The 26,798-nt window shown below is 49.2% G+C and overlaps 3 protein-coding genes across 16 annotated transcripts in view; 1 reads left to right on the forward strand and 2 right to left on the reverse strand.

Moving 5' to 3' along the window:
• The window catches only part of LOC144734432 (zonadhesin-like), a 138,692-nt gene extending 135,357 nt beyond the window's left edge, over positions 1–3,335 (reverse strand). For 9 of the 10 annotated variants that reach the window (XR_013588508.1, XR_013588510.1, XR_013588509.1 and 6 more), the window contains exon 1: positions 897–1,032. Coding sequence is in view for 6 of the 10 variants with exons in the window: in XM_078616624.1 (XP_078472750.1) it covers positions 897–964 (68 nt within the window). In the remaining 4 variants the exon portion in view is untranslated. Of the gene's footprint in view, positions 1–896; positions 1,033–3,234 lie in introns of those variants that run through there. The other variant, XM_078616627.1, reaches the window with a different exon arrangement.
• Positions 3,336–5,300: 1,965 nt separating this feature from the next.
• LOC144734487 (uncharacterized) lies at positions 5,301–20,981 on the reverse strand. 4 transcript variants are annotated; one of them, XM_078616707.1, is made up of 5 exons: positions 20,898–20,981; positions 17,674–18,199; positions 14,156–14,230; positions 9,409–9,507; positions 5,301–8,027 (listed from the first exon to the last, which is right to left on the reverse strand). In XM_078616707.1, the coding sequence occupies exons 2-5, from the start codon at positions 18,131–18,133 to the stop codon at positions 7,603–7,605; spliced, it is 1,059 nt and encodes a 352-aa protein (XP_078472833.1). In that variant the 5' UTR covers positions 18,134–18,199; positions 20,898–20,981; the 3' UTR covers positions 5,301–7,602. The 4 variants fall into 4 exon arrangements, with proteins under 4 accessions (XP_078472833.1, XP_078472830.1, XP_078472832.1 ...); XM_078616704.1 differs by having other exon boundaries at positions 20,348–20,947; XM_078616706.1 differs by having other exon boundaries at positions 17,674–18,202; positions 20,348–20,947.
• MRPL40 (mitochondrial ribosomal protein L40) lies at positions 18,208–26,227 on the forward strand. Of its 2 annotated transcripts, none has more exons than XM_078616709.1 (4): positions 18,208–18,317; positions 22,233–22,310; positions 23,922–24,077; positions 24,792–26,227. In XM_078616709.1, exons 1-4 carry the CDS (start codon positions 18,298–18,300, stop codon positions 25,102–25,104), a joined length of 567 nt encoding a protein of 188 aa, XP_078472835.1. In that variant the 5' UTR covers positions 18,208–18,297; the 3' UTR covers positions 25,105–26,227. The 2 variants fall into 2 exon arrangements, with proteins under 2 accessions (XP_078472835.1, XP_078472834.1); XM_078616708.1 differs by lacking the exon at positions 18,208–18,317 and adding an exon at positions 21,259–21,609.
• The last annotated feature ends 571 nt before the right edge of the window (positions 26,228–26,798 follow it).

A 26,798-nucleotide genomic window follows, 5' to 3' on the forward strand; every position in this document is an offset into this window, starting at 1 on the left:
CAAGAGCAAGGTCTGGAGTGTGGCGAGGTGTGCCTGTGAGCGGTGGACAATGCAGACACGAGGCACGGTTTGGAAGGTTTTGAAAATGTGGATTTTGACCGAGAATTATATAAATGAACCAGACAGGAATAAACACAAAGAGGTCCTGCTTCAGCTGGGAGAAAGACTTGAACTCGTAAAATCTAAAAGTAAAAGGAAGAACATCTGGATTGGTAGTGGGGGGGGGGATGAGCTGAAGGAGGTGATTGGGGGAATATTATTTGGGAGAAGACCCAAGAGGAAGCAAAAGAACGGCGACCCCAGGCAATGTTCAACGGACAGAGGGCGAGAGCAGCGGAGACAGAGCGACACGGAGGAGATGTGATGTGTCCACGTATATTCCCTATTACAAATAGGAAATTACAGCTTGCATTAAAAAGTCTCAATACAATTGCCCGAAGTCCATCCAGTCCGCACGACCAAACCCCATCCATGCGGTGGATATTTCACGTTGGTGGTTATCAATAAAAATCGAAGTTGCGAGAAAGTGCGTGTGCCAGGTGAGCGGTGACAACAGACGAGACGAACCCAAGACCGGGCGGCGTGCGGTGCTTGGGGCCAAGTTGCCGAGATGGCAAACGAGCAGCGATCGCGCGCTCCTTTGCCTGCTTACAAACTGCACCACGTTACGGACATTGCAACCGTTTAACGTGCTCACGCTCAGCTCGATTTGTTTTGCAACGTATGTTTAAAATTTGCATTTTCACAAAATATAATCGCCGGTAATTGTCTGAAAGACTGTCGTGCTTTAAAGACGTCGCACTGAACACAGCATTCGTTAAACACAACTGCTGCGTATATACATTCGAGAGCTTTTACAGTACCTTACGAGAAAAAAATTAAGAAAATGTGTTTACCTTTTGGTTTCCCACAAGGACCATGTAATTAAGCATGACATTAACAATGTCAAACATCTTTGAACCATATTGCAGTTCTGCGGTTGGGCCCCTTGAGAGTGCGGTTCTGAAGTGTTGATAAAACCTCCGGACTATTTATGGGCGGACAAGTTCACCTCTGTGCTGTTTGCTAAAGGAGGCTTAGCCCCCCCTCCCCCTTATCATAGGAACCATGCAAAGTAAATAGCCGTGGCAGTCAGTGCTTTATAACACAATACATGACTCACTCCCTTAAAACACAATACTATGTAAAAATAAATAAGACCTTCAGCACTTTTTAAACTTAAATAATTTCCAAAGTTCAATGTACACGTCAAAGATTTTTAAAAAATCCCTATTTTTTTAAAGATATCAGAATCAACAAGCGTACGCACAGCGTCATCAATCAGTCACGGTTGTAAATGCGAATAAACTACAAGTTGTTTAAAAATGCATGAATCGGGAATTACAAATATTGGCACGCCAGATATAATGCACACTCTTTTCCACATGGCATAGAAATTTCCATTTCAGTGTAACCACTCACGTTGAACCTGGTTCATTTGTTTTATGGCCATATTGCTGTATTGAAAAATAGCGTGACTACCCTTACTATCCGTGATGCGCAGAGATTGAATTCTGTGCCGGTATAGTTTCATGCCGATACAAGCGGCCAGCAACAGAGGCCGATGCCAATTGCAGCCCCAGAATGTTCTCAATCGAACGCGAATAAATTGTGTGCACATCCAGTCAAATTCATAACGAACTGCTTGAGCTCAAGGGTGCAAGGTTCCTCGCGCGAGCGCGCTAATCTCCGTGCCACCACTCCTCCACCCATCGTTAGTGACGGTCAACTGAGTCAACCCCCCGATGGTGGAGCTTGGAAAGCCGAACAGAGTTCACAAGAAGAAGAAGACGTCACAAACAACGAGCACCTCTTATGGAGAGATCAGACTACGCAGAAAGATCCCTGGCTGGGATCTTCCTGCGAGGCTTCTGGGCCACAACCCCTGGAGCGCATCCATTGCGCCACAACCCATGGCACCAGCAACAGATGCGATCACTTTGATTATGCATTGCTTGGCAAATGAACAACTCTCCGATTAATGTGTGGAGACTGGGGTCGCCACCCAGAGCAAAACCACGGCACATCTCACGATTCGGTGATCGATTCGCAAATACGAAGCAGGCATCATCACAGCCATACCAGATGCGCTTCTGTGTCCGTCTGGAACGCTCTTCCTTGTGATATAAGGAAGCCACTGAAACTACGCACTTTTAAATCTAGATTGAAAACTCTTTTTTTTTAGAACTGATTTTTGTATTTAGTTTGTTGCCCTACGCCCGCACCTCCGATTAGCATTGTTTACTACGTACGGTGCGAAAGAAGTTCAACATACACGCATACATACCACTCCACTACTCCCGACGCAATTATATGGCTCAACCACCTCAACGTTAAATTATATATGTTGCTTTGCATCAAGATCGGCCATATGAAGAATACGAAGACGGTAACAGCGACATGCCCTACACTCAATGCAGAAATAAGCAGCATGAGAATTGGACACAGAAGCTTATTCTCTGGATAAACTGCAATGTGCGCGAGTTGTCTTGGACACCATTGTGGCTATGAGATGTTAACTACCTCGCCTGGTATGCAGGAGGTCGTGAGTTTGATCCGGACGCTGACGCCTGCTGCTGTATATTTGGAGTTTGAGTGTCTCTCTCATCATCATCACTGTGGCTATGAGATGTTAACTACCTCGCCTGGTATGCAGCAGGTCGTGAGTTTGATCCGGACCCTGACGCCTGCTGCTGTATATTTAGACTTTGCATGTTGTCCCCGTGGTCGCGTGGAATTTTTCTCCGGTTTTTCCTTCCACAGTTAGAATCGGTACTCTTTGGGTCTTTCGGTAAAGTCACGTAGATCGAAAAATTATTTTTAAAATCATGACGTTTCGACCGCAACACAATCAATCGTCCTCAGATGAAAAAATATATAGAATCAACAACACGCGTTTAGACTATTTGGCTGCTCTACATATTCACGTGATGATAATCCACTTCGTTGAGCTGTCATTTGTGGCCAGGTCGCTTCTGAAAAAGAGCTGTATAGGCTCAGTGGGCCTTACCTGGTCACATTACAAATAAAGTTAAAAGTTTAGTCGACGAGTTTTCTCGACGGTCCATGGTTTGTGCTGCACGGCCACAATGGCACTGCCGTGGCTCGGCCGCCCCCTCGTGGCGCAGTCACGCCAGGGCACACGCGGCCGCGCGTGATTGTGCCACCGCGGTTGATTGCAACACTTGCACTCACCGCCACAACAACAACAACCGCCATTCGCCACTAAGTGGCGGTGACGTCACCACGACGCTTGTGCCAGGCCATGTGCACGTTGAGGCCACGTGAAGTGTCGAACGCCCGCTGGCAGGAGGTCACGAGGCAGACCCAGGTGCTGACTGAGATGACTTGCTGATGCACCACCTGTGCCCCCTACTGGCACAGTTAGCACAGCAACCACACGAGCGTCTCACGCCCCTCTCTGTGCGTTATGCAAGAAGCATCGGCAGTAGTTCATGAAAAACTGAGTTGGGGGGGGGGGGCACGGGGGGGGGGGGTAAGCCCCCCCAAACTGGACACCTTTATTCATTTATTTTCAGTAGTATACAATTAAGATCATACATAAATAAATTATGTGCACCCCCTGATTCCTAATGCGAGGGACAAAGCGAACCCCTGCCCCCCCCCAAAGTCAAACTCGGTATATGACTGAACCGTAGTCCTCTTGTTCTAGGTCACCATTAAAATAATATTGAAGGAAAATGTCATCGACTGACAAGGCAACGGTGATAACAGAGATAGACGAAAGTGGACTGGTTTCATCCTTATTCGGACTCATCAGCACAGTGCCCAAATATGCGATTCTGCTATCTTCTCAAAATGTTTTAATCTGTTGGTCGATCCTTATTGTCCACATATTAAATAGCAGGCACCCGAAAGTTCGTCCTTGAGGGTTGTGGAATCCCATTGTTGGGCCAGGATGAAAACCCTTAGCCACCATCACGAAGTGGCACAGGATATCACGAACCCGCGACGGAATGAATGATAAATTATGTTAATGCGGCGGGAAGCCAATCAGCGTGAAGGGGCGGTCTAATGTGGGCTATTACGTACTCAATAACGGGCACCCCAGACAGAGACCGAGAATTGTGCAATTTCCTCCACCAACTCTTTGCGTCCACTGCTTAAGATGTTGCACTACTTCAGCATATTGGCACAGAACAGAGGAGAGTGGAAACACATGACGAATGTGCAGTGGACATCTCCGGGGGGCTATCTGCCCATGCATGAATCCCGATGGTGACTCGTGGCGGCCAGTAGAGGGCAGTGTCGTGCCATGCCCACAGGAGCACGCCCAAAGCCACGCCGTTCTCCCGACTCCATAACATTTGCGGATGATGGCCGGGTGGGCTCGGAGGTCAGACTCAGAGCACTGCCGAACTGGCAACGCTTTAATATCCTGCATTCAAAATCCAGACACCATAAATTAAATCGATCTCAAGTGCACCTCTGGAGTATGTCTTGGCCTGACCACCCAATGCCTGTGCGAGTAATCACATACGGAAACAGTGTTTTGCACTCAATTTAACTAAATTTCAGATCTCGAGTTAAATGTACGGGATATTACAGCAGTTTGAGAAAGTGCAAACTTTACTGTGTAACCGATTGTGTTCTGTTATTGCATAGGGCAGCAATACATTCGGGGGCTAAATGTACATGTTAGCCATGAGAGGGTTGCAGGAGAGTGTAGTTTTGCTCTCACTCCGTTAAAGGAGAGCAGTCTCAAGCGGTTTACTATACGGTCAATAGTTTGGGTTGCATGGCCACAATTGCACTGCTGTGGGTTGTCTTTGATCTTCCATTCATGACGATGTTGCGCATCGACCGGTTGCTAGTTCCATCAACGTCAAAGCCACGAGGTTGCGATGTTTGGGTCTCGAATGAAACGTTCATTCCAGACTTTCGCATTGCTCCACTCTGTTCGCCAGCGTTCTACCGGTTCTGGGTGGGCTCACAGAAGGGGACCCGGGACTTTAGAGTCGGAGGCGACGTGCATCGTTGAGGTCTTGGTCAACGGGTGACGGATACAAAGGACATTTACATTTTTCTGGTTAAGTCCCGTGAAGAAAATACTCCCCTCCACAGCCGTTCTCCAACACACGTGGCAACACTGCTCTGAGAGCTTTGCAAATGGACTTTCAAGAGCACAAGTGGGTAAGATTTTTGTTAAACGTCCCTCTAAAGTCGATCACAATCTACGATTTAGAAATTATACAGCACAAATCTGAAGACAGGTGAGAATGTCTGCAACACACAAGAGATCAATGTGCTCATATCAATCTTTATTTAAAGTAAATGCAAAGGTACCACGAAGTGCACGGTCATAGGCAGGTGTCGTCAGATGCGACGCTGCCAGGATGGAGCCGCAAACCGGAGGCCAACCGCCGCCACCCTCCCGTGTGTGCGAGCCGACAGCAGTCGACTACTCCTCGCGCGAGAGCAGACGGGAATGAGCCAAACACGTTTTTTAAAAATGTGTGCCACGCAACTAGACACAAAAGTAACAGCACGTCTCTTGGTATGCAACCGCAAATTGTTCGACCTCGTGTACGCAAATGGCGACCATTTGCGTTACATAGCGTGCGGTGTGGCGGCTCGTCGACTCTTCACTGCAGACGCGGGTCCCCGTCGCACCAGCGGGGTGTGAATGTCGTGACGTTTCATTCGGTGGCCATGGGGCGTTGCTTGATATCCAGTCGTGATGCGTGGTTTCGTGTCTGTATATGCACACTATTAAAGTTGGGCTCGAGATAAATATCAACAAAACAAAAGCCAAAAAAAAAACAAGTCTTGTACAAGTTTGCTAAACTGAAGAGATCTTGACAGGACACAACTGTAAATCACATCAGAGTTCATATACAAGGTTCTCTGGAAAAACCGAACCTATTAAATGAAAGCAATGTGCAGAAAGGATTCAGTTTTTACCGAGTACAGTGATACCTCGGTTCACGAACGCTTCGGTTCACGAACAACTCGGTTCACGAACAGAAAATTTCATAAAAATATGCTCCAGTTCACTAACTCCGCTTCGGTTCACGAACAGGAGCCGCGGCCATTTTTATGCTAATTCCAGGCTGTCACATGGTCGTGACTTCCTGTAGGAAGATCGTGGAGAGAAGCAGAGACACAGAAAGAAGTACTGTGAGTACTGTGAAGACACTTTCAGTGACTTTTTGATTTTTGGTGTGCTTTTTAGCACATACAATACTGTACTACTGTACTGTACAATACTGTACGTACTGTATTGTACAGTTCACCCGTTTGAGTGCTTACTTTCTCCCACCCGCCTCCATGCCAGAAGTCATCTCAAGCAAGGTTAGTGTTCTCTCTTTATACATTACTATACTGTACAGTACTACAGTAATGTGTATTGTCATTTGTTTCATATTTTTGTGCTTCAAAAACCAAAAAAAAAGGTCAGAACGGATTAACCGGATTTACATTGAACCCTATGGGAAAATGTGCCTCGGTTCACGACCAATTCAGTTCACGACCAGAGTCAGTTCACGAATTAAGTTCGTGAACCGAGGTATCACTGTATATTAACTGCTATAACACAGGGATCAGAAACGTGGACAACGACGTGACATAGAAAATGCAACAGATGCTGACAAGTACACGAATGGTGACGACGGACAAGACGGACGGAAAGGGGAGCACGTCAGTCGTCGTCATGTCGACCGCTGAGAGGCAAGTGCGCCTGGGCGGGGACGCGTCGCGACGAGGGAAGACGGCCGGCGGTCGAGACTGACGACGGAGGAGCAGCCAAGGAAGGGGGAAGCGCGCCCGGAACGGACAACCGCCGTGGAGATGGAGCAGTAATGTGACCGGCTTGCGCGCGTTTGAAAGTGCGCCCAACTGTCCAATTACGCTTGAATTGTTCCCATGTGTTGTACGTATGCCCATGAGCCTGCGATGCGGCAAATGTTTGCCTGCGAATGCACATTTGCCTTTTGTGTTGTTTCGCGTTGCGAGTGCTCTGCAAACACACGGTGATGCCCATGTGTACGTCTGCTCGTGGAAAGTCCCTCTGCTCCAATCATCGTCTCTGTAAAACACGTCTACAAAATGGAAATACCATTTTACCGAAGTGATTTTTGGAGACTAAACAATGAATAGAAAGTATACCAACCATTGAATGTGTTTAACATATATAATTAGATGCTTAGTTTTGTATAATGTTAAATATTAGGCATGTAACGATCCACCTATTAAAATCAATTCTTACACTCACAATACGTGCACCGAATCATGCGTGTAAGCATCAATTATATTTGCGTGTAAGCATCAATCGTGCAACTTACGTACAGATGTTAACGTTGAGGCTAATGGTGAGAACGACGAGACAAAAAAAACGAGAGACAATACGGATGAGAAAGTCAAAACGACACAACAAAGGACAGACGCTCTCGAAATTCAGCCGCGACAATCGTCGACAGCGGCTGCGGGCGGGCGGGCGGGGTGTGGATCGTTACAAGCCCCTTTAACTATCCGTGGCAACGAGCATCGTACAGGACGGGGCAGCGGGCAAGCCAACACGGCTCACTCCCGGCGCTCGCCGCATCAGAGCCCCGCTGCTCCTGCCGCCGGCGCCGCCGCCGCTTCCCCCGCCGCCGCCGCCGCCGATGGATTCGCGTTGCCCAGCAACCTCCTCCGCCCGGCCTCGTAGTCGTCCTCGTCTACGTTCACCAGCAGGCGGATGGCCTCGTGCCCCACGGCCTGCTTGAGCGAGTCAGTGATGAAGACGCCCTTGAGGGCCTCCAGAAGCGACCCGTTGAGATAGTCGCGCCAGAACGCGTCGAGGTACGTGAGGGCCGAGAACTTGATGTCGCAGATGATGGCGCCAAGGTCGCGCGACTTAAGCGTCGCGACGGCCTGCGAGAACCTCTCAAGCTGGCGCTCCAGAGGGTCGGGCTTGTTGGAGAAGACGCTCTCCTGCAACGCGGCGTCGTGGTGGCAGTACTCTGCGCGCACGCGCAAGCGAATGTCTGCCGCACACAACGCACGGCAATTTCAACGACCGTTCAAATAAAACTCGGGAAAAACTATTTTTTTTACTTTGCCAGGTCTGGCCCCACTGAGCTACGTAGCTCTTTTGCAGAAGCAACCTGGCCATCACAAATTCTAGCTCAACAAGGTGTGTTATCATGTGGAAATTGATAGCAGCCAAATAAACGCGTGATGTTGATTCTAAATGTGAAGGGAAATAGCTGAGGACTCGAAGAAAAATCCACGCATCCACGGAGAGCATGCAAACTTCAAATATACAGCAGGCGTCAGGGTTGAAATCGAACCCACGACCTTCTGTATACCAGGCGAGGTACTTACCATCTCACCACTGCGGCACCCCTGTGATACACACTTAATCCGATTCATGATCGGTCTCCTGGGTTAGATCCTGTTAGTGTAATGTCAAATTTTAACAACCCTCCCCCACCTGACAGTCAATCAAATCAAGTTGTTATGTGATGGGGCAAATTTGACGATTGATTTGGTTTATCAGCAAAACTGCAGCAGTGTTGAAAAGCATGTACATATTTAGCTAGGTAGGTTTCGCTGGATATTAAATCCAGCATCATCACGGTGTTGACAAAGCTCAACTTTGGTGTGAATAAGCTTCCTGATCCAGGTTTTTAAGTAGGTGCCATGTCATCATCAGCACACCATGCACGTGAATTATGAAACATTGGTTGCGAAAGCTTGCGTATAAAATTACTCAATTAATCCCCTTTATTATTTTCCCCAATTTTATCCAGATTGTGCCCCAGGCATATCCCTGCAGATCTCCCTCATGTTGGAGAACGGTCCACGGAAGCGTATACCAGAGCTACCTCTGAGATTCCTTCTTCAAAGTAACCTCTGGGTCACGCACAGTACAGGGCAGAACTTCCAACCCATTTGGCACACGAGAGGGGTTTGTCAAGTGACAGTAAAGCCAATTTTTTTATTCTCAGAGAAGGAATTTATCCACTAAAATGTAGGACCAAATTTGGGTTTTTTTGTTCACTGACCGGGCTGCGATCATCAACTCCCGACACTTGAGAACCCAGTTGATTCACAGGCGGCTTTACATGGCATCGAACCCAGGACGGCAGCGGTGCCGGCTCTGCGTGGAATGTGGAATTTTCCTCCGCTAGCTCAGTGTAGACAAGGATCTCCCGGTGGTCGCGCATGTGTGTGCGCGTGTGTGCGCGTGTGTGCGCGTGTGCGCGCGTGTGTGCGTGCGTGTGTGAGCGCGTGTGTGAGCGCGTGTGTGAGCGCGTGTGTGAGCGCGTGTGTGAGCGCGTGTGTGAGCGCGTGTGTATGCGCGTGAGCGCGTGTGTGCGTAAGTCCGTCCGCACTCGGGAGCACACCATCGCTCCGACTTACCGCACGTGCGCTTCTCGGTGCCATCGGTGGCCTCTCTACCGGCCCTGCCATGCATCTGCATCCTGGGGAACCGGCTCGTACGCCTGCGCACACGCACGCCTGGCGCCGCGGCCATCGCACAACAAGCGCACCCCACCCCCCGCGTCAGCCTCGCCCTCCCCTCCATAAGCGCAACCCCCATCAAAGGCTGCTAGTGCAGCGGGGTCACGGAAATAACTTGTGGACAACCGTCAGCACGAGGAACGATATCAACTTTGTAGGCAACGGTTAACCGGTCATTCAACGCGGAGTGTACTTTATGCAGCACATTATTATCACCGGTCACTACATCGATGTAATAGAGGCAAGCCATGATGACCTGTCATCCCGATTGGAAGTTGCTGTCACTGTGGCCCACGAGGGGGAGCTGCGATGAGAACTGTTTAGATTATGGGAAACCAATTTTTATCGCAGGGGATGCTGTGGCAGTTGGCGGTGACGATTGCACTGAAGTTGCACTGGCAGATCGCGGCGGTCAGGGTTGCGGGAGACATTCTGCACTGCAAGCGGCATTCATAACGACAGCTTCCAAGGCCCAGAATTCACACAGCTGCTCCTCTGCAGGTTGGAGAAATTAACACAGTTCCCCATGCTGATAGGAATTCCACACTCTGCCACACATTATGGAATATCTCAGTCCTTGACATCATTGAGCGTTATAGAGATTGGACTCAAATAATGCAAAATTACTCGTAATGTAACAATAGGAGACACTTTGCCTTCAACCCGCAAGCAGCTATTTATGTTTCTGCCCAATGAAAGTGATCAAGCACGTACGTGATTAAGGACAAAAGGCACTCCCATTTGCTAATCTTCTGAGAAATCTACCGATCCAATTCACAATCCCATTATTTCCCAAACACGAGTTTTAATGCTACGTGACATCTAGAGTTGTCGGTGACAACGACCGTTTAAAAAAATAAATACATTTCTCACGTAATATTGTACAACAGTGGAGATCCTATCGAACCTTGCTCCTGTAATAGGAATGTTGAATTCCCATCACTGGTTCGGGGCTACAGACATGAGCCCCCAACCCCATTGCTTACTTGAGCAAGGAGACAACTCCTCCGACTCCGACTCGAGGCACCACGGTGGCTATGAGATGTTAACTCCCTCGCCTGGTATATAGGAGGCCGTGGGTTCGATCCCGACCCTGATGCCTGCTGTATATTTGGAGTTTGCATGTTCTCTCTCCCCGTGGTCGTGTGGATTTTTCTCCAGGTCCTTCGGTTTTTCCCTCCACATTTGGCTGCTATAAAATTCCACGTGATAAGCCACTGCGTTGAGTTATCATTTGTGGCCAGATCGCTCCTGAAAGAGAGCTATATAGCTCAATGGGTCTTACCTGGTAAAATACAAACATTAGTTTAGTTAAGACTCAACGAAGCTCAAGCCAACCCTAAGAGGATCAGTTCATTTCTGTCTCAGTTCGCTTGAACAAGACTTGTCAATCTGAAATTAGGGATTGTCAGGTTGCTTGAAACGTTAAACACTGCACTGGACATTCAATTAACGGGGTTTTTTTTCTTACAAATTACCCCTCAGGTTTAACTAAATTAATTGCGTGTCCAATTAGCTTCTGCAGTTTTTTTGTACAATATGATTTAAACACTCATATTGACATCACAGGGCACTGAAAGGCGAGTGGAGGCGTGTAGGGGCTTATTCATGCTGTAAGCAACCATTAGCTTGCATTGGTGCAGAGGGTATGGTTTGAGACAGCATCATTACCCGTAAAAGTCCACCTGGAAGCACATTCATATTCATAAGCATGTATCTACTTATGCCTAGGAAGCAGTGCGTTGGCCACCTTTCACAAGCTTAGTTTAACAGGTAGGCTTTCGCGACCAATATCATGCATAAGAGGTTTTATAGGTTAGATTGTGTAAATATGTGTGTCGTTAAACCCGCCTGATGAAGTTAGTTGTAATCACTGCCGAAACGTCGTACTCAGATTGTCAATGTTGTGGCTTGGTTCTCCAACACACCAGCGTGCTGTACTAATGACGAATTGGCATGTTCTATTTACATGACAACCCTTACTAGTTGGCTGTGTCGGGTGGTGGCGGGGTTAACGACACATTTATATATTTACGCGATCTGACCCAAAAACCCTCTTATGGATTTCACAAGCTCATTAAAATTCATGACATGCGTTATGTCATATGCTTCGTCATGAAAATTAATGTCCATATTTATCATTTCCAATCATTTCCTCAGGCATCAGGAGGCAGTGTGCACGCACTGAGGAGCCAAAATACGGGAACATTATTCGGATAAAATTTTGTGTGCCACCCGTGTTCGGCTGCCTTGTTGCATCTGCCGCCCTGTGTTTACATGGGAAATCCATCTAAAAATAGCAATATTAGATTTTACAAATACAAGAGGTCAGAGGTTACCATTGGCTGAGTTATTCTCACCGACCCCGCCCCCTCACACAGCTCCACCCCCACCACGCGCCATTGGCTGAGGCGCATTTCCTGGTGCTGTCCACTGTGTGTGGTTGTGAGTCTCTCTGGCGAGTGGGGAATCAATGTCACCTCGTGGTACTTTTCTTGCCATTTCGACAACAAGGAGATGTTTTGTAAGGTTGTACGGGAAAATCCAATGAGCAAAGTGTCTGCGATCAATCAAGTGGTGGGCGTTCCTCGCCACGACTGTAACGTTCTGACCCACCTCGACTGGACATCTGTGAAAAAGAGCTTTAGAGCTCACCGGATTCCTCCAGTATAAATAAATACTATGATTCCGATTCTTACGACAGGCTTTAACAACACCGACCCCGCCCCCTCACACAGCTCATTTTTTAAAATAATTTTTAGTCACCACCTAGACAATAACCAGGCATTGATTTAACGCAAAACGAAAGAGGCAGCTCACCCCCGGACCAAAGTCAAGCAAACACATCTATAAAAAAAAGTTTGTCCTGCTGAAACGAATCCCTGTTCGATTGTCAGTAAAAATGCAGACATTCAATCAGTTCCGACAATAGCTGTGAATCCAGGAAATAGGCGTCTGTGTTCTGGTGGCAGAAATGATTCGCACCGTATGTAGCCAACCGTGCTTATCGAAGATGATGAGGAAGGACAACAAACTAAACACAAAATGCAGTTCAAAAGAAATTAGTTTTCAATCTATATTTTAAAGTGCTTAGCTCCAGTGGCTCCCTAATATCGAACGAAAGAGTGTTCCAGATGGCCACAAAAGCGCATTTGAAAGCGCGCGATCCGGTGACGGCCTTTGTTCGATGGTTAGCCAAAAAGGGATCTGTGTTGAGAATTTGAACTTTACTTGAAGATAACTGCGGTTTTGGTAAAAGACCGAGGCTGACTGAGAAATGTGTCCAGGTTAGAACTACAGTGGAAAGGGCGGCCACCCTAATTGGCGGATCATTTGGATCTGTGAAACTTCAAAACCTGCTGGGCGGGGTGAGATGGGGCAAGTAGATAACGTGAACCCATCTGCAAGAAGCTTTACTTGGTATCTCCTCCTATGGTGTGGTCGCACTGGGAATGTGTGGCAAAGGATTAATGTCGAGTGTTTATAACGGTGTTAAACAGACAAGGCGATGATGGTGATTGCCGTGCAGCGAAGCGGGTAGTTGCGGTAACACTCAGCTTAAGGATACCGATGCCTCGTGGTGGACAGTTTTGCAAATTTGAGAACGGAATGGCAGAAAAAAAAATATTCTCTAGTAGCCACACACCACAGGCTGTGTGTAACACTGCCCTGGCAAGAGTTTTAAACTTTGTTGAGTTGAAATAAAAAAAAAACTATTCCAATTCAAGTTGAAGTGCTCTCCTGCATTAGGTGACGTCACTATTCTATTTTCGTGTAAGGCAACATGTTCAGGAGCTAGATGCCAATGTTGAGGTCTGCTAGCCATGATGAGAGGGCTTCAGCAGAAATTTCGCGTAGTTTCCTCCTCTGTTGAAGGAGCGCAGATGATAGTGGATTACTGTATGGTCCATCGTTTGGGTTGTATGGCCACAATCATATTACCATGGTTTGTCATTAACTTTCCATCTATGCAGGTGATGGGCCCGTTGATGCGGTTGATGGTTACACCAGCGTCAATCAAGTGACATCGTGAAATGTGTGGCAGTGACATCACTGTGACACTACAATAAAGTGCTTGACCATGACATTAAAAAATGTTTTATCAACAAATTTGCATTTGCATGCTGGTGGGCATCCCAGGACAATGTGGCTTGGGCAGGTATCTACAAAAATCTGTTGTTCCCATTTTAAGTCAAACTCAAGGAACTGCATTGCGCATTGGCAGTGTCATTCAATGCACAAACCAGAAGTCGCCTCACAATGAACACAATCAACACACAACCTTCTACAGCAGACGTATTGTACCACAAAGCAACATCAATTGTCGGCTGAGACACATGTACGAGGTATGTAACATTTCTCCCCTACCAGTTTCAAAAGTGAACATATTTCAAGCGATGATTCTTTAATTGCCATTGTTGCGGCAAGTGTAGGCAACTACTGAGATGTGAATTGACGGATTCTGTTTCAACACAATGACTCATGCACAATTAAAACAATTATTGATTATTTTACGTCACACGCAATTTGACGCACGTGTTGTGCAGGGAAAGATTTAGCGATGTGGGTGAAGTTATGAATGTTTACACCCCTCATTGCTTTGGGTTTTCGCGGTCGGTGCAGTGCGATCTGCGAGTGGGTTTACCTGCACGAAGGTTACGGGAGGGCGGCAGCGGAGTCACAGGCTCCTCCTCGCGCGCCTCGGCCTGCTCCAAATACACTGCACACCGCACAGAGCGCCAGCGACACGCGCACCACCCATGCTTACAGGCGCAGCGCAGTGCGCAGAGAAGCGTGCAACGTGCGCTTACGGGGCGCTACTCAGCACACAGCTCTTCTCTTGTAGCCACACACCTAAGCTGCAAGGCTTGAGTGGTCCCACATGTTGACGTGTGGCTACATCTATGAGATGTAAAAGACTTTTAAAGTGACTTTCATCAACACTCCAGTGACTGTGGTGCATCTGCACCGTTTTTTTAATATTATTTAGTCTGTCCAATCCCCCCTGCCAATTTATTCCAACTGTGCTATCAGCGTCATGTCATGAGGCGAAGAATCCCTTCGCAAAATCTCACAAGTGAACCGGATGTGTTGTGTTTAACTGAAAGGACAGTTTGTGCTTATATCGGGTTGATCTTGTAAAAAAAAAGATGATTCTTCGTGCTTTGGTCTTATCGTCCGTTTTTTGTTAAAGTATCTTTCATGCTCTTTGTCAAGACATTTCAACAACAAGTATAACAGACGTTTAACTCTCCAGTAGAGATGTCACCAAGCATCTCCGAAATCACCCACAAGTACAACATTGTCACAAATCTGTTAAGTCTGCTGACTCCGTAACAAGACATTGTGTGGCGTCCCCCCTTCACTACTTCCACCACGTAACATCCATTTCACTTCAGGTGGAATGGTGGGTGGATAAATGGTGTACCCATTCAAATTGCTGCGTGGACATACGTGCACCACTGATGCAACTGCCATGCCAAGGAATCGAACGGGCTCCATCGGGCTTGCAAGTCCAGTGGTCTAAACCATTCTCACAACACTTTACATTAAACATGCCCTCTTTATAATTTTGATAGCCAAGTTTTGAATCTCAATAGTTTGTATTCTGACACTGTACGACAACTGCTCTTGCATTTGATGCCGATTTCACTTGCACTTCTTCTAGGCATTAATCCCAAGTGCCACTTGCAAGTTCAAGTTCATTTATTAGGTATTGCAAGAGCCATCAGGTCAATTGGCTCTGCTCTGCACTGCTGGAAGTAGCGGGTTGGGTCAGCCAGATTTGTGGTCTCATTTGGGCCAGCTTGAGGTTTATCTGGATTTTGACACAAACACGTCTTGATGGTGTTGTGATGTTCCTGTGTCTTAACTCTATACTGTAGGTTTGTGTCTATTTTCAGGCTATTTTTATTGGTCTCATCATGTCTGTCTTCTGGTTATAGTTTGGAGATGGGTTTGAGGCTCAAAGGCGGGGGGCTAACGCCGGGTCAGAGAGCAAGGCCGCATATCTGAAATTTTGAGTCCGGATCTGTGTTTCACAGCCGCCCACGATTAAACCGCGTTTTCCATTGTACCAACGACTGCGCACAATGCAACAAAATAACGTTTTGATTTTCTTTTCACTTAATTCCACCTTTTCAAAATTCACAAGTTGCTGAGCAGAGGCCAAAAGGCACACAATATCAGGTGGCCAGCAATAAACGCCACGATCAAAATTGTAATAAGAGCTGTTTCTTGAATTGACAAGGTTATAACAAATCCTTAAGAAGATAGACAAAGCGAGGGAATTTGGAGGTGGCGCAGTACGAGATAAGACGCAGAAAGAGAAGTGTTGTGACTTGCTTTACGGTAGTTGAACACAGCAGAGACAAAATATAGTCCCAGGTGAAACTAAACAGTCCTCGAAATGGGTGGAAGAATCAAAGTTCACGGACACGGCAATCACGGCAGCAATAGAGGAGTGAAAAGGAGGCGACTGACTTTGCTGCTGAGCCAAGGGACTGCAGGGAATCAGTGGGTGCTGGATCATCAAAAAAAATTATAAAGGAAAAAAAAACGTTGTTTTTTCATTTGATTGCGCCTGCAAATTGTTGAAGCTATCATTCTGCCGCTTGATGATTTCTGTGATGCTGCTTACAGATCAGCTACTCGTGAAAAAAATTACAGACTAAACCCACTTTATCATTCCGCTCTTCGATTTGCAGGACCCACCATTGCGACTTCTACTTAGAATCCACTTCCACATCACTTGATGCGAGAAGAAGTCTACATTGGGCCCTGTTCAGCCATAAAATCCTTAATTGGCAAATCTCCGCTATACATAGCTAATTCATGAACCCCAATGTCAAAGCCAAGAAACCTAAGACGTTCATCTAATTGTATTTTTAACTATCCTTAGACCAAGAGTTGGAATCGGTGATGGAGCCTTTGCCGTTAAAGCACAAACATTTGAGAACAGCAACCCTATTTCCTCCCTTAACATCGTAAATATTACTTCACAAAATATTTCGAAGCAGAAGATTAGCACTGGGTACAACCACATTTACAAAAGTGATTAGTAACCTTGATGATTGCCGTGTATCGATAGTTAAATTGTAATTTGCTATTTTATTGCGGTACTGCTGTGTTGTCTTGGTGTGCTTTGGGACTGTTTTTGTAAAGTTTAGCTGCCTTGCTCCAAGCTTGCGTTTAGTGTTGAAAAAGCAGCAGGTTTTGCCTGGTAGGATCAGGATGGTTTAGTTGTATTTGTATGTGTTTGGGTTATTTGTTTACTTTCTTGAACTGTGCACTCGTATCGTGTTGTTGTGTTGTTTGTTGCTGTAACGGTCTTACCCGCCCCTACTGGACATGTGTGGAAAAGAGCTTCATAGCTCATCGGATTTCTGCAGTTCAAAATCAGTCACCCTGACAGCTTCACGTTGAATTATATCAAGTGAGTGTCAGGGAAAGATCTGGGTTGCTCCACCCCAGACACCCCCGTATTTCTCCCCGACTGTCACATTCACGATGTCTCGGTATAGCCTCCACCACGTCGGTTGTGTCCTCCACTCTGGCCAATATCTCCCGTGTCCCCTTGTCACCATTCCTTTGTGCGTCCTCCCTCTTCCCCACAATGGCCGTGTCAACGTGTCCCAGCCAATATCTTCTGCACCCTGGTGGTACCAATGCGTGTCCCATGCCACGTCGAACCACATCGATCCATGTCCCCCCACACCTTTGTCACGTCACCTGTCTCCATGTCCTCCTGTCCCGCTGTCCACGCGCTTGTCCCCATGTGTCCTCCCCACATCGCCATGTCCCCCCCAGGTCTCCGTGTCTCCCAGGTCCCCGCGTGTCTCCGTGTCCCCATGCCCCCCCCAACCATGTCCCCGTGTCCCCCCATATCCCCGTGTCCCCCCCCCCCCCCGTGTCCCCCCATATCCCCGTGTCCCCCACGTCCCCAGGTCCCCGTGCCCCCGCCCCCCCGTGTCCCCAGGTCCTCATATCCCCCACGTCCCAGTGTCCCCCCATGTCACCATGTCTCCCACGTCCTCGTGTGTCCCCCCCCCCACCATGTCCCCGTGTCCCCAGGTCCCCGTGCCCCCCGCCCCCCCCGTGTCCCCCCACGTCCCCGTGTCCCCGTGTCCCCCCCCCCGCCATGTCCCCGTGCAGGCCCCGTACCCTGCGCGCTCGCCCCGTACGAGCCCCCCGCGGCTCTGTGCGCCAGGTCGAGTCTGTTGGCCGCTCGCAGAATCCTCCGGAGGGCGCGGGGCTCCCCCTCGCCCAGGCGCCCGGCCCGGGCCAGCGCCAACAGCGCCTCCTCGCCGCTCCAGCCGCTCCAGCCGCTGCTGCCGCTGCCGCCCCCCGGGTTCCCCCCCCAGCAGCCGCCGCCGTCGTCGTCGTCTCCTCCTCCTCGGCCGGCGGCGGCTGCGGGTCCAGCCCCGAGCTCGGCGGGGAAGCGCTCCCGGAGCGCCGCCACGTCCTGGCGGGACAGGCGGCCGCCCAGGGAGCGCAGCGAGCCCAGCGGGGAGCAGAGGCCGAGACGCCGCGCAGACGACTCCTCGGGCCACGGGGGGGTGGGCGGCGATGAGGCGGAGGAGGTTGAGGTGGTTGACGATGAGGAGGAGGAGGCCGAGGCCATCTTCTGCGAGGAGGACACGGGTCCCGGACTTCCTCGGGGTCGTCGGGGGCCGGGCGGGGGAGGAAGCTGCTGAGGAGGAGGAGGAGGGGCGGTGGCGGGGGGGAACGAGGAGACGAAGAAGAGACGATGAGGCGGTGGACGAGGAAGGAAGGAAGAGCGAGTTGATGAGCGAGCAGGGGGAGATGTAAGAAGATGCGACGATGCGAGCAGCGACGAGGGGGTAGGGGGGGAGATGACGTGGAGAGACGACAGCTGAGGGAGGTGCGAGGCCTGGCAAGGAGAGGGAGGATGAAGTCGGGGGAGGAGGATATCGGAAGAGAATTGGCGTTGTGGGCAGGAGGAAGGGGCGCTTGTGTCGAGTCGCGAGTCGGCTCCGTGTGGCTACGGGTGTTGTTGTTGTGGCTGTTGTTGTCACTGCCTGTGCCAGTTACTGTGCCGCTTGTGTTGGTGTCATTGTTAGTTGTGCGGCGCTCGCTAACAGCACTTGCCCCAAAGGGATGTTATGCCTATACGGAGGATCGTCGTCTTTGTGTGTTACTGTGTGGTTTGTTAGTGTGTGGGTTGTGGGTGTGTGGGTTGTTAGTGTGTTACTGTGTGGTGTGTGTTACTGTGTGTGTGTTACTGTGTGGTGTGTGTGTGTGTTACTGTGTGGTGTGTTACTGTCTGTGTGTGTTACTGTCTGTGTGTGTTACTGTGTGTTGTGTGTTACTGTGTGGTGTGTGTTACTGTGTGTATGTCTTACTATGTGTGTTACTGTGTGGTGTGTGTGTTACTGTGTGGTGTGTGTGTGTTACTGTGTGGTGTGTGTGTGTTACTGTGTGGTGTGTGTTACTGTGTGGTGTGTGTGTTACTGTGTGGTGTGTGTGTTACTGTGTGTGTTACTGTGTGTTACTGTGTGTGTGTTACTGTGGTGTGTGTGTGTGTTACTGTGTGTGTGTGTTACTGTGGTGTGTGTTACTGTGGTGTGTGTTACTGTGTGTGTGTTACTGTGTGTGTTACTGTGGTGTGTGTGTTACTGTGTGGTGTGTGTTACTGTGTGGTGTGTGTGAGTTACTGTGGTGTGAGTGTTTGTGGTGTGTCGTCTAAGATGTGCAGTATATTGTTTGTAGTGCAGTCTGCGAAGATAGTGTCGAGTACTTGTGTAGTGTGATGTCACGTAGCTACTGTCGTATGTGAAGTATATTCTTGTGTGATACTCTGCAGTGTGTCCAGGTATGAGTAGTATCGTCTTGCAGTGTGTCTGCTGTGCTATGTCGTGTGGTGCCTGCCAGGCTACTTAGCTGTGTTTGGGGTGTAGTATATATGTATGAATAGTTTGTAAGTGTAAGCAGTTGTTATTCTAAGCATGTACGTGCAGCATTTACTGCGTATACCGCACGTGTGCCCCCAATGTGTGTGCACGCGGTGGTTTATTTACCGAAATATAACTGCGGGGTCCAATACATTGGGGACGTTAAAGACCCCACGACGTCATTGCTGTGGCGGCTACCAGAATAAAGTCCCAAAAAAATGTTGTTTGTGCCAAAATGTCTCAAATGCCACCGCCAATTACTCAATTGCTGACCCACAAATGTCCCAGGTAACCCTGACAAAAGGGGAGACCTTATACTCCATCCTCGCCTCGTGAATTATCCTCACCTGGTTAAACAAAAACAACTCGAAAACTTACTCTCAATGCGGTGTGCGTCGTACGTTCATGCGAATGTACGCAAGTGCATGCCACGTATTTGGTATGTGTGTGTATAGTATTTAGAATTAAATTAACGTAGAGGCTGAACTGTACAATCTGTATTTTATGTGCAGTTTGTGTGTAATGGCGTTCTTAGTTTACAGTGTGGGTAATATACACTGTAATATAGATTGTTGAATGCCTCGTGTGTGCAGTGTATTATACGTATAGTGTACTGTGTGTGTAGTATGAGAGTAATGTAAGATCCTAAATATTCGGAAGATATCGTGTAGCAAGTGTACGGATGTGTGTATTATAGAATGTATGGAGGCATGCCTTGTGTGTGCACGATGAGTGTATTAAGAGTGTGATGTGAATTGTATAGAGTGCACCTGTGTAGTATGTACGGCCTGTGTGTAATAGATTTGTGTACATGTAGAATACCTCCTGCGTGTGTAGTGTATATAATGTACAGTGGGGTGATTGTGTATGTGTACAGTGCGTGGTGCTTGAGTGGTGTGTGTGTGTAGTTTCGACTAGATTACCTCGTGTGATTGAAGGTCCGTGGTGTGTATTGCGTGGCGCTTGAGTCGTGTATTTAGTGACTAATGTGGACTACCTCGTGTGATTGAGGGCGAGTGGAGTGTATTGTGTGCAGTGCTTGAGTAGTGTGTGTGGTATAGACGGCGTGTGCGCGGGGTGAGTGTGATGAGGGTGAGTGAGGGCGAGTGTGGTGGGTGAGGGTGAGTGTGGGCGAGTGTGGTGGGTGAGTGTGGTGAGTGTGCTCCGGGTGAGTGAGGGTGAATGTGGTGGGTGAGTGTGGTGGATCAGGGTGAGTGTGGTGGGTGAGGGCGAGTGTGCTAAGGGTGAGTGAGATGAGGGTGAGTGCTAAGGGTGAGGGTGGGTGAGTGTGCTGGGGGTGAGTGTGCTAAGGGTGAGTGTGGTGGGTGAGGGTGAGTGTGATGAGTGAGTGGTGGGTGAGGGCGAGTGTAGTGAGTGTGCTAAGGGTGAGTGGAGTGAAGTGAGTGTGGTGGGTGAGGGTGAGTGAGTGTGGTGGATGAGGGTGGACACGCGAGCTCGCTCTCGGCTGTTTACTCGGCACGTGCCGGCGCTTCCGCTTGCCCCGTGACGTCACTGCCGGTTATTTAATCGTGACGTCACCCGTCGCTCCCAATATTATTTCGTGTGGTTGACGTCACTGCTCTCATCCGGGCTCTCGCGGCGAGGATTTTGAACGTCACATCCGGGTGACGTCGGCGAATGGTTGCTGACGCGTGACGTCACTGCCGCCCCTTGGCGACGGCGTCGCTGGCCTGCCTCCGGCGTGAGTGACGTCATCGGTACGCGCGCACTCGTAGTCACGTGACACGCTGATGCGTGACGTCACTGCCGCCCCTTGGCGACGGCGTCGCTGACCTGCCTCTGGCGTGAGTGACGTCATCGGGACGCGCACACTCGTAGTCACGTGATTCGCTGATGCGTGACGTCACTGCCGCCCCTTGGCGGCGGCGTCACTGGCCTGCCTCCGGCGTGAGTGACGTCATCGGGACGCGCGCACTCGTAGTCACGTGACTCGTGAAGCGCGAGCGGCTCGCGCGCGGTTTGACCTCGAGCAGCCAGCGCCACGTGACCCCGAGCAGCCCTACGTGACCCCGAGCAGTCCCACGTGACCCCGAGCAGCCCCACGTGAGCCCGAGCAGCCCCACGTGACCCCGAGGAGCCACGACGTGACCCCGGCGGACATGGCGGTCGCGTGGAGCTGCGCGTCGCGGCTGCTGCGCGGAGCCTCGCGCCACCTCCACCCCGCGTGAGACGCGGCGCGGACGGGCGTGACAGCAGGAGGCCGGCCCGCACGGCCCTCTGGCCAGGGTCACAGCTGGGTTCAGAACATATCTAGGATCAGACCCTGGGGTTCCTACAGCCCTGGATTTAGAACAGCCGGGTTCGGATGAGCCTTAAGTTCAGAACAGCCGGGTTCGGGTCATCGCTGGGTTCAGAACTGGGCTCGGATCAGGCCTGTCCTGTGCAGCACCCTTGTACATCTACTATTAAAGTTATTTCTGCTCACACGGAGCTGGGCATTACACAGTTCTGCCAATGCGCGTGTTGTCTTAACGTGGCCGCTGTTGCCGATAGAGATGCGAGTCGTGTTGTTTTTCAAGGCACCGAGTCTGGGCGTTAATTATTCTCCTCCACACATCAGTCCATGATTATCGGTGATGCAGTGAAGTCACCTGACAGATTCATAATGCAGTTATTGGGCCACAGAAAATAGAGGGGGAGAATTGTTGGAGCATGGGGCGGTGCTCACGTTAATTGGCAGCCCTGAGCTAATACGATATAATTCCACATTCCTATGGCGGGGCAAATACTGGAATGGCTGTTTGACACCATTACCCGTGTGCGTGCGTGTGAACTCTGTTCCACCAGGCCTGGCTGTGCCACGCTGCACACAGCAGAGCAGCGGCCCGGCCTCCTGGCGTTGGTCAGCGCGGCCCTGCCGATGCGGTGAGTCACTGAACAGTTCGCCTAAAGCAAACTAACATCATGACCACAATCACCACATGCATATACACACACCCAGAGGAGGAACTAACTCGAGGTGGGGCGACTTTGACTCTTCAGTGCTGAACGTATTGCCGGCTACGTACACATTTGCCCCATACCCAGTTTTCTTCCAGACTGTTCATGTTGTGATGTCATGGGGCAACGAATCCATTCCGATCACTCGGAGAGCAGAACACAGCCCTTTGTGTTCGAGAACCAGCCCACAGAAGCGGAAGTCAATAGAGCTACCTCTTGAGGTCCCTTCAAGTGACATCTGATCCGCAACACGAGCGGCACCACTCGCCCACCCACCCTGCTGCAGAGTTACGTTCATTGCATGATGGTCAAACTGATATTTTTACTTCTCAGAGTTTTGGAATTTTGTCAATTTACGTGCAGAACCAAATTTAATTGGATGCTTTTTGTGCAGTCATTGGTATCAGACTGAGATCGTCAACTTCACTCAACTTGACAACCTAGTTTTATTCACAGGCAGTTGGCTTGATATGAACCCACGACCTCACTGGTATCAGCTGAGCGCAGAACCTCTGAGCCGCCCAGTCACCCCGTTTGCCAGCTGTTCCTGATGCCGTGCCACTGTGCTGTCTGCCACGTGAGGACAAAGTCTGTTGCCAGTTAAGGGCCCCTCGCCGCATCGTGATGATAAAAAAAAATTGTTGAACAAAAGGTAAATACTGGACACAACATTTTACCTTTCACCCTAATCTCAGAAGTTAAGCAGAGTTTCAGCCTGGTTTAGTGTTTGGAAAAGAGACTTCCCCTAACACCGCCTGTTGTAGATACGGAGGTGCGGGATGGCCAGGAGATGGCAGCACTGCGTTTGGGTTGCAAATACAGATTGTGCAGATGTTTAAAGGCATTGGGTAGCTCTGTATGGTAGGTTATGTACACTGACTAGAAACTCTCACTGATCGGTGTTGCGAGGCATGTGGTCAAATAACCTCTGAGAATGAATGACAATGCACAGGGAGGCTGTCATGCCAGGGGAATGAAGGGGCGTTGTTGCAGTTATTGGCTGGATACAGGGAGATGATCGCTGCCATGAAACTTCACGGTAAGGGCGAGGCAAAGTATCTGCCTGCTCAAACAAACAATTGGGCGGTGTTTATCATCAATGTTGGGCGTGAGTGGTGGAAATTCCACATCCCATGGTCACTGGACATCATCATCTGTAATAAATTCACTGCTAGATGGTAAAAGATTGCTGTTTGAGAATTTACTTAAATTCAGTATATTCAGCCATAAAATGTGTACCTGGTACGATGTGTAAAGTCGTGGTCGTGGTCCTGGCCACCCCACCCTTCATGGGCTGGGAAGCTAAAACACAGCAAGTTGGCACAGCAGGGGGCACAGGTGGTGCATCTGCCAGTCAACCCATGGCATCCGAGTCTGTCCCATGACCTCCTGCCAGCGGGAGTTCCACACGTCACCAGGCCTTAAAATGCACATAGCCTGGCACAAGCACCGTGAGGTCACCCCCACTCAGTGCGAATGGCGGTTGTTGTTGCTGTCCGCGTGTGTGGCCGTGTGTCCATGTTTGCGTCTGTGCAGGGCAGAACCAAAGAAGAAGAAGAAAGCTGACCCGAGACGAGAGCAGCTGGTCAAGGAGCGACTCAAAAAGAAGCTGAAGCGCATGGAGAAGGTCCCAGCCGAGCTGATCCCTGTGATGGACTTTGTAACCCCGAGCAAGTACCTGGACGAGACGAGGTGCTTCCCGTGTGCAAACTGCAGAGTGTGTACGGCGTGTCAACGACGCGTGGAGAATGTCCGACGGCCTCACATTGAATCCGTTTCCAGTGAACGTTTTTGCTTTGAATAGGTGCGGTTTGAGTAAAATGTTTCAAGTGGTGAGTGCTGATTAAGTGTGGGGAGTACTGATGTGGCATGATTGCACGATTGGGAACATGCAACCCAAACTATGGACCATGTATTAAACCACTATAGTCTGCGCTGCTTCAACATGAAAAAAGAGCAAAATGAAGCAAACTCACTCTGCCGTAGCCCTCTTGTGGTGGCCAGCAGCAGATCTCAACACTGGCATCTGACTCGTGAAGAACATTGCTTCTATACGCAAGAATATAATAATGTTTTGAGTGCGAATGGTGAGTTATAATGGTGAGTGGTTTGGTGAGTGGTGGTAAGTGCTAATGGTAATCAGTGTGGTAAGTGGTGGTGAGCGCTCATGGTGAGCGGTATGTGGCGAGTGCTAACGGAGAGTGGTGTGTGGCGAACAGTGGTGAGTACTAATGGTAAGCGGTGTGGTGAGTGCGAATGGTAGGCGATATGTGGCGAGTGCTAACGGTGAGTGTTGTGTGGTGGCGAGCGGTGGTGAGTACTAACGGTGAGTGTTGTGTGGTGGCGAGCGCGAATGGTCAGCGGTGTGTGGCGAGCGCTAAAGGCGAATCGGTGTGCGCGCTGCAGGCGGCGAGAGAATCCGAGCCTGAGCCCCGAGGAGACGGAGCGCCGGGCGCTGCTGGGGAAGGCATGGTCGCGCTACAAAGCGGCGCAGCATCGCGCCGAAATGGCACAGATCGCGCGCGTGCGCGAGAGCCAGCGGCGCGCGCTGCTCGAGCTGCAGCTCGAGTCGCCGCAGCTCTACGAAGCAGCGGTGGCGCGTGACCCTGCGCTCTTCCCCCTGCACCGAGATGGGCCCACGTACACCCCCGCCATCCACGCGTACATGGCGCCCGACGGGAAATACGTGGACACCACGCCGCGTTACGTGCAGATGTGAACCCCCGCCACCAGCACAGTCGCGTACCTGGAGGCTGGCGGGTGATGCCACCCCCCCTCCCCCCCCTACACTGTGAGCGGCACACGCACGCATTACCATTAGAGGTTTTTTTGGATTGAATGGCGTAGATATAACTGTCATTAAACCCGCCACTACCCGACACAGCCAATTAGTAAGGTTTGTCACGTAAACAAAACCTGCCAATTAGTTACTAGTTCAGCACACCGGTGTGTTGGAAAGTAAAGCCACAACATTTACAATTCGAGTACGACGTTTTGCCGGTAATTACAACCAGCCTCATCAGATGTGTTAAAACTCATTACCGTGTGCCGGTGCAATTCTCTTGTTTTAAATATATTGTGTATGTATTCGGAGACTCGTGCGTCTTATTTCTGAAGTTAATATTTGTAGACATGCATATTTAATTCACTACTATTGGCGTAATGATACATTGAGCAATATAAAATACTCAACACGTTCGTCAACAACACTGCCATCAAAGGAAATATACAACCAGTGACGTTTTGATAAATGGCCCTTTCACAGCACGTTCCGTGGAGACAGGCTGTCACAAATTACATATTCAACACGGTCACAGGTGTAGACTAAAGAGGCCCAGATCCGCCTGATAAAATGTATCTTACACCATTGGTACCTCATTTGCCAGTAAAAAATGATGAAAATTTTTTTACCCTTTTATCTGTCAACAAAACTGACACCTTTTTTTACGAGGAATCATGTTTGCATAGACCACAATACCTACAGTCATAATGCAAACAAAAACATAACTGATAATGTATGCACTGTCCTTGAAGTTGATTGGTCCTTCCAGATAAAAGGGTAAAAAAACAATTATCAAAATGTATCTTATTTAAATAGTTTTCTTTCCAATAGTTTGAAAATTGTGAAATGACCACAATATGGGTGACACAATTTGATAGATAACTATCAAGGAGGTAATAGGCGCAGTGTAACATGGCAGATGCGGATACCTGATGCACAAATAGAAAATTATCCCAGTGTGCAACCGTGGTCATCCAGAACAGGCGATACAACATATAACGGCGCAATGCCCGATTCACAAATAAAAAGGCACCACAGCGATGCACTCCGCTGCTCCTGACGCGGTTATCTGGCTTGACTATCTGAATGTGAAATTGTAGTTGTTGCTCTGCATCTACATCAGTCATATGAAATAAGAAAAGTCACATTGATAGAAAGGTTATTGCCCTCAAGTCGAGGATATGGGTCTCTTGCGAGTCCAGCATCATCGGGCAATTTGCCAGAATGGCGAATTGCCCGATGATGCTGGATGCAATTAGCAGCGAAACGTCGTACTCAAATTGTAAATTGTTGTGGTTTCACGCTTCAACACACCGGTGGGCTAAAGCAGTGAACTATTTGTCTTTTGTCAACGTGACACTTTTTTTACTGATTGGCCGTGTCGGGTGGTGGAGGGTTACGACACATTTATAAATAACGCGATCTAAACCCAAAAACGTTGATTATGAACTTTAAACTTGTCTGCAACAGTTGGCCTGTGGCTACATTTGCAGTACTAAATGTAGGACTGCCCACACTTGATTATCTGCCTTCATTTCCTTAAATCAACAGCAATGTATTACCTTTGCAGGCCCCACCTCCCACTTTAGGTCCCTGCTCCTAAGACCCCGTCTCTTCCTGAGCAGGTTCCA

Source organism: Lampetra planeri, chromosome 51 (genome assembly GCF_965212315.1).
Source record: "Lampetra planeri chromosome 51, kcLamPlan1.2.h2, whole genome shotgun sequence".
In the NCBI taxonomy this organism is placed as follows: domain Eukaryota; kingdom Metazoa; phylum Chordata; class Hyperoartia; order Petromyzontiformes; family Petromyzontidae; genus Lampetra; species Lampetra planeri.

Excerpts from the sequence above, each read along its gene's own strand:
- LOC144734487 (XM_078616707.1), bottom strand. The coding sequence starts at position 18,133 with ATGGCCTCGGCCTCCTCCTCCTCATCGTCAACCACCTCAACCTCCTCC. Across the intron at positions 14,231-17,673 it reads GTACGGGGCGAGCGCGCAGG|TGTATTTGGAGCAGGCCGAG; the intron begins GTACGGGGCCTG and ends TGCGGTGTGCAG. Across the intron at positions 8,028-9,408 it reads CACCGAGAAGCGCACGTGCG|ACATTCGCTTGCGCGTGCGC; the intron begins GTAAGTCGGAGC and ends TGTGTGCGGCAG.
- MRPL40 (XM_078616708.1), top strand. The coding sequence starts at position 21,545 with ATGGCGGTCGCGTGGAGCTGCGCGTCGCGGCTGCTGCGCGGAGCCTCG. Across the intron at positions 22,311-23,921 it reads AGCGCGGCCCTGCCGATGCG|GGCAGAACCAAAGAAGAAGA; the intron begins GTGAGTCACTGA and ends GCGTCTGTGCAG. Across the intron at positions 24,078-24,791 it reads AAGTACCTGGACGAGACGAG|GCGGCGAGAGAATCCGAGCC; the intron begins GTGCTTCCCGTG and ends TGCGCGCTGCAG.